This window comes from Semicossyphus pulcher, unplaced genomic scaffold, assembly GCF_022749685.1.
Source record: "Semicossyphus pulcher isolate SPU_LCO1_2020_fin unplaced genomic scaffold, fSemPul1.0.p SCAF_14, whole genome shotgun sequence".
In the NCBI taxonomy this organism is placed as follows: Eukaryota; Metazoa; Chordata; class Actinopteri; order Labriformes; family Labridae; genus Semicossyphus; species Semicossyphus pulcher.
Window position 1 is genome coordinate 7,215,490 of NW_027211648.1, and position 12,067 is coordinate 7,227,556.

Below are 12,067 nucleotides of genomic sequence, written 5' to 3' on the forward strand. Positions count from 1 at the left end.
GGTGACTGAGCCTCTGGCCCACTTATGAAAGCCTTTGCATTTGCAGTATTACAGACTGGGTGTCTGGTGCGACTTTCAATCTCAATCTCTCTCGCAGCGCCCAGTTAGTGACGTGATTTCCATCAGCCAGCAGTGGTTGGTCTGCCAGAGAGGGTAGGCGGAGCTAAGCGGCTGCTCTTCCGGTCTCTGCAAGTGTTGCGAGTAAACAGTAATCTACTATGGCTGAACAAACAAAGAAAAGATGGATGACTACAGATACAACTTCAAAAATAAGTGAAAATCCAAAGAAAAAGAAACAAACTCGACGCTCAGATGAAGCAAACAGTCTGAAAAGGAAAGCGACCGTCAGCGAGGAAAATCAAGAGTTACAACCGGAGCCAACCGTGGACGTCACACATGCAGCACTGTCTGGATATCTGGGAAGTGTGCTCCCGCAATTACCGTTTATCGCCACAGGTGCCGCCAAAGAGAACGAAACTGAGATCTTCGAGATTATAACTTTAAGTCAGCCAATCCAGAACACACATACGTCAGATAGATTCATAGTTATAGTGCAAACAGGGACTTCAAGGAGCTAATAAATCAGGACTTTTAATGGTGCAGATTTGGCAAATTCAAACAATTCAAAACAAAATTCAACAAGTCGTGCAAAACATCCTGAACATCACGTGAAAATAAAAGAACTTTTATTACTAAGACATAGGAAAGGCATAAAAGCAGTGAAAGCTAAGCACAAAGTACAAAGACAGCAGAGCACAAAGAGTTAAGAGCAGAGGTTTTTTTCCAGCAGTGACCTTTGCCTCACACGGTTTGGCTCATTCATACTTACTCACTGCCACCAGTGTTTTACTGGTGGCCAGCAGGAGCTGCAGCGGGGCAGTTTGAGGTTAAAGAAAAATACTCAGCTGAAGGAAAGGAAGAGAGTTTCTCTTTCATTTTCCCACACAGTTTTTTTGAAGGTCCAAGGACTGGAGCAGGAAGTCTTTAAGCCTCAAGGATAACTCTGCCCGGAGAAAATGATCATACGGAGAAAGCCACTGCCAACAGACTGTCAGTTTCTTATGCCTTTAGCACAAAGCTGCATATCTATAATGTTCTTCCTTACCTGTGCACAGGCTCTGAACATACCTAGAATGAGCTGGTTTCTTTAAAAATGTCGGGGTAAATAAAGGGAGAGCTCAGTGCTGTGGTCAGAAATGTGCAGCTCTGTGCGTTTTCCAGAGCTCTACACCCGCCCGTCGCCTTTGAAAGTCCAAACCTTTGCAGAAATGTTTATAGGTCTGTATTGAAAACAACCCCGCTGACACTAAAGACAGCTGTTTTTGGGCTGAGCCTTTGCCAGAATGCGCGGGAGAAAGAACAAACCACCATTTTAGTTTTTCCATGTGTTCATCCAACATGTCCTCCTCCTGGAAAATCCTCCAAAAGCTTTGTTTCAGTGTCTTTCTGCTGAAATGAAGAGTGAATAAGAACTAATTGCTGCATTGTGTTCCGCTACAGAACAGTTTTCACGAGCAGACGTTCCTCCGCTGCGGTTTGCCTTCGGGCCTCTCTGGCACTTCATCATAATCCACATTCCTCATTATCCTATATTATTAACTGCTATAAATCAAACACTCCTGTAATCATGTGCTATCTTTTCTGTTTTCCTCCTCCGCTCTCTCAGGGGAAGAAGTTTGAAATCCTCCCTGACGGCCTGCCCTCGGCCCGTAAACTCATCTACTACACAGGTTGTCCCGTGCGCTCCCGTCACCTCCTGCAGCTGCTCAGCAACAGCCACCGACTCTACATGAACCTGCAGCCTGTCCTCAAACAAGTCCGCCGCTTGGAGGAGAACGAAGGTATTTCCCAGCAAGTCTTTTTTTCATTCCTTATGTTGTTGTACTGCATAAGTGTTTTATTGTGCCAAAACATAATTATGTGAAAACACAGACAATGTAGTAGTAAGTCCTGAGGCAGCTACTTTGTCAGATTTACAAGAGAGGAGGGACCAGTGACTTCCTAGTTACCTGGCAGATTCTCTACCCAACAATTAGTCCAACACTTAACCCCTGTAAAATAGCAAATCCTGGTTTTTACTGTTTCTGTACAAATTCAACAAAAAAATGTTTTACTTTGTGAGTTTTAGAGCTTCTGGTTTTCCTCGCTGACGGTCGCTTTCCTTTTTAGACTGTTTGCTTCATCTGAACGTCAAGTTTGTTTCTTCTTCTTTGGATTTTCACTCATTTTTGAAGTTGTATCTGTAGTCATCCATCTTTTCTTTGTTTGTTCAGCCATAGTAGATTACTGTTTACTCGCAACACTTGCAGAGAGCGGAAAAGCAGTCGCTTAGCTCCGCCTACCCTCTCTGGCAGACCAACCACTGCTGGCTGATGGAAAACGTGTCACTAACTGGGCACCGCTTGTGATTTTTTCCTGTGACGCCACAGACACCCAGTCTGTAATACTGCAAATACAAAGGCTTTCATCAGTGGGCCATAGGCTCAATCACCATTGTGTTACCTCATTGGGCGATAGATAGAGACTTAACAGACATTTATTTACATAAAAATCTTTGCGATTATCACTTTAGGGGCTATACACAATATTTTCTTTATCAATCAATTAAGTAAAATGTGTTACAAACAAATTCCCAAGAGCCCAATTTGACATCTGTAAATTGCTCCTTTTGTCCAACCAATAGTCCAAAACCCAAAATGTTTCATTTATTGTCATAAATTATGAAGAACAGCAACAAATTCTCTGGAAGCTGGACAATTTAAACATTTCTGCTAAAAAAAGTCCAAAACATTTAATTGATTATCAAAAATGTTGATTAAAAAAAACTGACAATTGAGAATGAATCGACTTATAAATTAACCAATGTGTGTTTTGCTGATTTCAGAGAAGAAGCAGTACAGGGAGTCGTACATCAGCGACGCTCTCGAGCTGGACATGGATCATCTGGACAAACGTTCCCGAGCCAGCGGCAGCAGCGCGGGTAGCATGTCTCATCACAAACGCCTGTCCCGCCACTCCACCACCAGCCACGGCAGCTCGCACACCTCCGGCATCGAGACGGACAGCTTCAGGGCCCCGGGTCAGGCCCCCCACAGGCCCCTAAGGACCTGCAGCTCGTCCACAACCAGCCACGGGAGCTCGCACACATCCGGCATCGAGAGCAGCGGCAAGGACAGAATACTGGACGATGACGGTGAGAGTGGAGAGCCGATGTTGATGTGATGTTTCAGAGAAAGATAATTCCTTTGTTTAGATAAAGGCTTTAAGAAGTGACATAACATTCATCGTTTAATTTGTTCTCCAACAGAGATTGAGATGCTGGTGGACGACCCTAAAGACTACGAGGAGCTTCATGAGATGGCTCTGGACCAGGAGCTGTGCATCCACATCACGGAGGACATGTTGACCATGTCGCCTGATCAAAGCAACGGATACTCAGGTAAAGAGGCTGGCACTGTTTCTGATCTACTCGCTTAATAAGAGGGTGAACTCATTACTAATGGCTGCCACCAAACAAATTGCTTCATACTATAATTCATGTTTTGTTCTGTTCTCTGCAGGACTGATAGTAAAAGATGTCAGCTCCTCCACTTCCAGCTCCTCTGAGACCGTCGTCAAGATGAGAGGACAGAGCATCGAGTCTCTGCCGCAGGTAAAGCAGCCTTCAGTCATCACAGCACAGGATCCTCCTCTGCAGTTTGTTTATTCTTCTTGATCATAAAAAGTTAAATGACTGATTATTTCATAGTTTTGTTTTCGTTTCTTTCTACCGACAGACATCAGCTTGCAGGAAGCCTCAGTCCTCCACAGACCGACACAGCCAGTCTCTCGACGACATCCGGCTCTACCAGAAGGACTGCCTGCAGTGGGCGGAGCTCTGCCAGGACACCGCCCACAGCTACACGTTCGGCTGCGCCCAGGAGCTGAGCGATGGCGGCGGCGGCAGCGGCGGCTACCAGGGTCTCGCCGAGCAGCGGGCCGGCATGCTCAGTGAGCAGCACCCGTTCCCCATCAAGAGAACCAACAAGTACTTCTCCCTGGACCTGACCAGCGACGAGGTCCCTGAGTTTGTGGTGTGACGGAAGCGTAACGAGGCGACCTCAGGGTGACCTTTTCCGACTCAGAGTCAGATGTTGAGATGTTTCAGCCCTCAGGGAACGAGATGAGAGAAGAGTGCTGGAGAGGTGGTTTCTATTCTTGGCAGCAGCAAGGAGGAAACTGGCAACAAGTCTGCTTTCCCTAATGCGAATAACACATGAACAAACATGGAGGATTCTGGCTGAAATGGGAACTTTAAGAACAAATAAAAGAGAACCTGCGTCTTAAAAACGTAACCTGAGCTGCTCCCCCCTGTGAAAGGAAACAAAAGGGATCGTGTCATATTCTTTTAAAAAACATTTTTATTCAAATCTGTCTCCTTCAGACTGTTTTTAAGAACCACACGTCGTGTTTGCCTCCTTTTAAAGGTCATAAAAAGAGAGTGTGTGCATGCAGGTGGTGACAGAGACTCATGCACAGACATGAAAGGCATATCAAAGATCTTCTATGGAGGACACAAAGGACAAAATCACTCTGAGCTACAAACCAAAGACGAGAAATAGAGAAAAAAACTGTCCAACTTATCCTCACACAAAAAAAAGTCATGGACGCTGGGAGGGAAGATGAACCTGAACCTTCCCTTTGTTCTTCTTCTACTCCGCTTCATTGTGCTTAAACAGGAAGTGCAGTGTGCCAACTCCCGCCTCTCAGACTGGACTCTTAATCATGTGAACACACACACCCGATGTGCCTTCATCACTCTATGCAGGTGTCAAAACCGTCGCCTTGACAATCACACAAGATCCAAGCCATCAGAACTCAAAGCTCAGCATTATTTTTATCATAGCACTCACACTTCTTCTTCTTTAGATCAAGCCAGTTTTTCAGCGTCTTAAATATCCGATTCTCAAACTGTTTTATGTCCTGTGAAATCCGACTGAGCTTTCTTGCAGGAATGAGGTCGAGTAAGTTCCTACATGTCCTGACTTGCGTGGATTTTGTGGCCAGAAAGCTTCCCTGTAATCTCGACTCAAAATGGAAGCCGGGTGAGCTGTGGGCCAAAACAAACCATACATGTCGATGCACACATGCACGCGTCTTCCTTCTGCCTGGATTTATTTCAGTCCGTCATCTTCTGTTTCATTTCATCTTAAACTGGAATTTGTTACATTTTTTTTTTTATCTCATCCTTTTGTTTTACATGAAAGCTTTCTACATGTGTGTGTTTTTGTATAAGCTGTCCAGACTTGTGTATGTTGAACAGTTATTCTGCGTGCGGTTGATTTCATTCAGTATTACAAACATAATGTATGTGACAGTATTAAGGACGAGTGATGTTTGTGGCTCCGAACAAGAAATACTAGTTTTATTATTTTAATCTCATGGACAAAATAAGACTTTGGTCACTGACAGGATGTGTTAAAAGCTGTTACTACTCACAAATCTCATGTTTTAATTCAGCTCGTGTAACTGAGGACAGGAGGGTGCTGTGGGTGAAAAGAGCAAAAAAGGAAGGTGATTTTACTCATAAATCAAAGGGCCACACTTTCTTCTTTGTCTATTTTAAAAAAAATATTGTGATGCTTTTAAAAGAGTCATATTTAGCTCCTCACACACAGAGGGAAACGCTGCAGCATTATTGTGACCACAGAATTACCTTTTAATTGAAATGAACTTTTATTACCTTAAATTATATACAAAAAAAGAGTTAATACTACTCTGTGCCGAGAGTTAGACGAGAACCTCTAACACACTCATGCTGGTAGATTAAACATGAAGCCACAGTTAGACAACAATTAGCTTAACATAGCATAGAGAGCCTAGCTAACACAACCTACCATCTAGCACCTCTAAACTTTGTATTTCACTTGGTGTTTGTTTTCTTTTGTATGAAAAATCAAGCTGAAAAAACGACAACTCAACGTTTCAGAGAGGTTTACATGTGCAGGACTTTTTATTGTCCATGAAATTAATGTCACTTTCACACTTTATTTCTTGTATGAATCAAACAACCTGATGTAATGTGTTAATTAGTGAGTAATATGGTGCAGGAAGGTTGTTTTTTTTATCCTTACCTTTGGACACATCCAGGCTAGCTGTTTTCATTCTTTATGCTAAGCTAGGCTAACCATCTGCAGGTGTTAGCATCTCCTTTATTTTACAACCTTGAGAGTGTTTGGTATCAATCTTCTCGTCTTTCTCTCAGCAAGAAAACTGAGTGATAATCATGTTGCCCAACAACTTGTTCACTGATACGTGTCACCTTCAGATTTTAAATCATGAGTTTAAAGCTTTTTTATTCGACATCTTGAGCTGAGTTGAGCGGTTCAGTTGTTTTAGAAGATTTCTTTCAACTGTGTGATAACTTTAAATTCAAAACTCTAACTCTAGATTAAGTCTACAACTAAAGCTAAGCTAAGTATGATGTGTAATTTTGTCTCACAAATGCTGCCGGTGTTTCCGATTTAAAGTAATATTAGATCACTGTTTTGTTCTGAGTCATCCCAGTTAAGTAACCACATCTATTCAAGCTCACAGATTTCACATGCAGGCAATACAGCATCCAAACAATTAAAAAAAATACATTTATGTAATACGTAACAAATACATGAATTTGATACTGCTATATTATAAAAACAACTTTTGTATTTCTTACAGGTTTTTCCTCTTACTGTTTTAAACGTATACAGTATGTCCTCTCATTAATGAAAATGTCATATTTTGATGGACAAAGTTTCTATATGAAAACAGTATGTGTTAAGGTACATAGCCATAGTCATAACCCATGTCCTTAATTAGTTCTTACTTCCTTTTCTGACTTCAATATATGGTCATACTTACAATTTGTAAGAGTCTGTATGTCTGTGTCCATAATCCTTTCTGTGAAAGGATCGCCCTTCAGGAAAAATGATTTTTTTTTTGTCACCCTGTAGTTTAAAAAAACAGAATTGTTACTATGAAGTCTGGTCTGTGCCTTCTTGGTACTAATGCCCTCAATATCAATAAAAAGGTACATTTATTTGCCAAAGTTCTGCTGTTCTGTGGTGATTTCATAGTGGTGCATTTTATTTGCTTTTTTACATTTGCAAAAATCAATTTAATGATAGAATTTATTAAGAAAATATAAGGGAAAAGGGACATTGATTTCCTATTCAGTTTATATGTGGCACATAGTCTACTTGTTGCAAACTAAAACTGTCACTACAATATAATAAAGGAGGTTATTAGATGAGAACATTTTTAAATGAATCCAAGGGATGGTGATGGTTTAAAGATCATCAAAGCTTTTTGTTAGCGTGTGCTGCCCTCTGGTGTTAACTGCCTTTCATGTAGGTTTCAGTTTGGCCTGAAGGTGGCAGTACTGTCTGACACATGAGACTCCACCTGCCCTCTGAAAGCTCAAACAAAAGCAGAACATAAAGAGATCGAGGTCAACAAAAATATTAATGTGGCAGTTTTTTTCTATTTTAACACGGACTGGCTTCATTTTTGTTTGAGTTTTAAACAATTACAAAAGAATAATGTTGTTTGGCCGATTCTTTCCAACAAGGTTCTCTCTTTCCCAGCTGGCCTAGTTGTTCCTAAAGTTAAGTAAAGCATTGGTTCCCCTTCCTCCTCCTCCTTACCAGCTATATCTACCTGACAACTTCATCTGACACTACTGACCCGAGTACAATACTTCTTTGTGTAATATTACCTGCCTGTGTCCAGCTTTGTTGTCCTCGTTTTTAGCTTGATTGATTTTTTTTGGACTATTCATTTAAACAAAAAAGCACACCACAGAACTGTATCATTATCACATGATTAAAACATTAAATGTAACTACAAAACATACTTAATAACCAAACAAATGTAACCTAGATAGCCAAACTCAGAGCATTATGAGCTAATTTTATCAACTTAAAGTTAGCTAGCTGATGAGATAGCACAACTAGCCGTAGATAAAGCTACAATGTTGCTAGTTTTTCACAAACTTATGTCATCTGTCACTGAACAATACACATTAATATGGATCGATATGTAAAGTTAAACTTATTCAACATTACTGAATGAGTCCAATCAAAACGGAAGAGAAAAACAACTGAAAGCTAGCCACCCCCACACAAAAAAACCTGCTAAAGCTAGCTAGCTTAATGTTAGCAGAGTAGTAACTGCCATCTCAGCCTCTGATTCACATGATTTTGTGGTGAAACTACCTCTAAATTAATCAACAATTTAATACATTTTAAATGTATTAGCTTATAGATTTGTTACTGATGTCAGTATAAATATGAATATTGTATTGTAGGAGACCAACTGACACACAGCCACTGAAAGAAAACATTTTATTGATGGATACGGCGTCATTTGGGTATTTTGTTAGTTTTTTGACTGTATATGTAACACAAAAGGTAAGAAATACAAGTATAAAAACCTGTGAAGTGGTTACAATTTATTTCCGGTCAGTCTGCCATCTTTAAACCCTTTTTTTCTTAACTTAATTGCTTCTGTAGCTTCTGCTCTCAGCCTTTGATCATCCCCCTATATTTGTGAGGACGCACAACAGCTAAGGATGTGGTCAAAAACATCTCAAACACCAAGTAAGAACATCTTCTGTTGACATTTCTTTTTACAACAGTCTATAAAACACACACATTTCTCACCGCGAATTGGAAGGGCCTCTTTTTTTTAATTAGAGAAAAACCCACATCATAAAACCAAAAAGTCAACATGGCTGATAACTGCATGATAAAAGTAGCGAAGCACTTGCTCATGGGGAATCAATCTTGGGTCTCTCTATATGAGTGCCCTGAAATAACTTTTGTTATAATTAGGTGCCATATAAATAAGACTGATTGATTGATTTACTGAAAACCTATTCCTGCATCATCCAAGCAGAAATCACAACGAGAGGCTGATGTAGAATTTAAGAGAAACATGGATGCTCTACTCGGTGAGCTCCTCCTCCGTCCCTCTCTCTCTCTCCCCTCCGAGCTCCACAGCTGTACAGGAAGTCAGTCATCCACCATCCACTGCTGTCGCCATGGCAACACTGAGGGGGGAAATCCATTCTCTCCATCTCTCTGTCACCTCCCCCCTCCTCCCATCGCCTCTTTTGTCTTGCTGAATTACGTGTAGCTCCATTCAAAGCATGTACGTGCGTTTATTTTTTTTTGTTTATATTTTGTGGATCTTATTGAGGCCTTCAATTAAAAACTAATTTTGGTACCTTTATTATTTTATCTTGAGATTTATCCCATTTGCATCCTTTCTGATACTCTCATACATCTTATCTCCTTATCTATAAGCCTGTGTGTGTGTGTGAGCGGGGCGATCATTTGAGCTGATTGTTTGAGAGTATTTGATGACACTGTGTCTCCAGCAGCAGTGGTGACCTCTCTGTAAATCCCATGGGGCATCAGGGCAGAGCAGCTAGCAAGGCGGGGCGGCTCCGCTCGGCTCGGGCCGGCAGCTGCCTGGAGGAGCCAGATGGTCGCAAATCAGAAATAAAATCCAGGCCCCTCCCCCGCCAGTCGTGATAACCCCAACCCTCATGGAAAAACACAAAAAAACACTGTTAGTACAGGATAATTCGAGCAACATTCATCTTCATACTACTCACCCAAAATCATTGTGTGAAATTTCTGTGATCTGTAGCTATATTTTAACCTATATTACATTTTTACTCAGCCTTTGTGCTTTAAATATTTTTGTGCCACAACTGGGCTCATATAACCTCCAAAATTAAGTCAGTCAGATTCCAAGAAAGTTTCTAATTTTTCCTGAAAAGCTGACATATATTTCAGCTTGTTTATTTCAGTAGAAAAGGTCATTTTAGTTGTATTAAGTCTGCAAGTCACCACATTTGCCCCCTGTCCTCTTAGAGGTGGATTAACAGCACTTAATAAACCAGCCTATTAACCAAAACAGCTGCACTGACACCACAAGGTTCAGAGATGATCCCCAGAGCTGATAATAAAACATAGTAATCAGATTACAAATAAACAAATCTCTGGATTTATCTCGTCTCTAGCCATGGAGGGAGGGAGGGCTTTCACTGTCACTGTCTATGCTGATGCTCAACAAGATACTGTAGCTTAGGGTCGTGACTCCCAGGGGTAGCCTACGTGTACCTCAGGAGCTTTGCAGTTGCCAGGGAATATGTGAAAAGCTATGTACATGAATACTAGAAAGCAAATGAGAAGAGAAGTTGAAGAGCTCAAATAAATTGGTAAATGGTTGACGTATTTAGCTAAAGTAATGAGTCAAAATAGTACGCCTACAGTCGGCTAATAGCTAACAGTTGAAATAGTAAGCTGAAAGTAGGCTAATGGAGAAACTGTTTATGTATGGCTTAACATAATGGTTAATTGGTTAGCTTAAAGAAGGCTAGTGGATAAACTTGTACGCTCAAAGTGGGCTAATGGATAAACATTTGAAATAGTTAGCTTAACGCAGGCTAATGGATAAAACATTGTAATAGCTGGCTTAAAGTAGGCTAATTGATTAACAGCTAAAACAGTTAGCTAAAATAGGGTGATGACTAAACAGTTGTAACTAGTTTGCTATTTAAGGCGAACAGTTAAAATATTTAAGGCTAATGGATAAACAGCTGCAATTGTTAGCTTAAAGTATGCTTATTGATAAACCATGAAATAGTTAGCTAAAATAGGGTAGCCTAATGTGTAAAAACAGGTGAAAATAGTTTGCTAAAGGAAGTCTAATGGATGAACAGGTAAGCTAAAAAAAGGCTAATGGAAACAGCTGAAATTGTTAGCTTAAAGTAGGCTAGCTAAAAGTACAAAGTTGACATTTTTAGCTGTTGAATGTAGCATACACCAGTAGTTAGCTTAAAGATAGTTCGCTAAAATTAATTAATATAAAGAGTTTAATCATTAAAAGCACAAATTAACAGTTGAAACAGCCAGAATGATTAAACTGATTAAATGTTTTCAGTTAGGGATAAGATAAAAAGTAATAAACTGTTCATTCAGGGACCCAGGAAGGGCTATCAGAGATCACTGTGGTATCCTGGTGACAGAGGCTTCCTGTGTTCGCCTCCACATGAACCATGACTCACTTATTCTCCATCTTCCTCCTCCTCTCCCTCTCCGTCTCTGCTTGGATGTGTACTGTAAGTTCCACAGAGAAAAACATCTGCATGAATGGAGCTGAGGAAAATGTGATTCACAGAAAACCTGACGTTCAGTTCAGTAGGGCGAAGATGAGTAACTCTAGCCGAGTGTACCTCCAGGCAAAGCACGCACATGCAGCGAAAGGGGATGTAGGTCTACGGTAAGCTGACAGAAGCACGGGTTCAAACATTTGAACACGTGCACAGTCGGAAAGCAAGCTCTTAAATAGTCTACAATGCTAATAAAATGTAAAACATACAATTATACTGACAAGCTGATGGCTGACATTGTTTGGAATATTTTTAATTCCTGTAGAGGGACTGCTGGGGCTTTGTTAGATTATACTCTATAATATTTGTGAGCGAGTCTGACTTACAATATTTCTTATGTTCTTTTAAATTAAACATGTTGCTGTAGCACCAATTACTAGCAAAATGTGGAGGATTCCTTGAGATTGAAGATTGCAATTTGAATGGCAGCTTATGGCAATGCTCATGCTAAATGTAGACTAAAGGAAACTGTGCTTAATATAATAAGCTCAGGCTTCTAGAAATATTGAACACATCAAATTTGCAAGTAATATTTTGACAACAACTTTAGCATGCTAACATGATCAAGATAATAGTGCTAATATGGTGATATTAGCATCAAATCTTGTTTTAATGTACTGCTGGTTCAAGGTTTCATTTACAATAAAATAGGGAGTCTGACAAATCGTTACCGTTTTACTGTTTCTTGATAAATCAGCGACAGAAAAAGCCAACTGAAAGAGAAAACCAGAGGGACATCAGGTGATATTTAAAGGTTAAAAAAAACATGACAATTCATGAGGTCGGACAGCTTAGTCACAGCAGCTAATGTTAGCATTCAACCAATTCCTAGTATCATTACCGTTAGCTAGGAATTTCTGTCTA

At 40.4% G+C, this 12,067-nt stretch overlaps 1 protein-coding gene across 1 annotated transcript in view; it reads left to right on the forward strand.

Annotated features, from left to right (window-relative positions):
- The window catches only part of frmd6 (FERM domain containing 6), a 32,940-nt gene extending 25,880 nt beyond the window's left edge, over nucleotides 1–7,060 (forward strand). Inside the window, exons 10-14 of the mRNA XM_069662468.1 lie at nucleotides 1,667–1,841; nucleotides 2,885–3,193; nucleotides 3,308–3,439; nucleotides 3,561–3,652; nucleotides 3,777–7,060. Coding sequence (XP_069518569.1) covers nucleotides 1,667–1,841; nucleotides 2,885–3,193; nucleotides 3,308–3,439; nucleotides 3,561–3,652; nucleotides 3,777–4,079 — 1,011 coding nt within the window. The 3' untranslated portion in view covers nucleotides 4,080–7,060. The remainder of the gene's footprint in view (nucleotides 1–1,666; nucleotides 1,842–2,884; nucleotides 3,194–3,307; nucleotides 3,440–3,560; nucleotides 3,653–3,776) is intronic.
- Nucleotides 7,061–12,067: the final 5,007 nt, after the last annotated feature.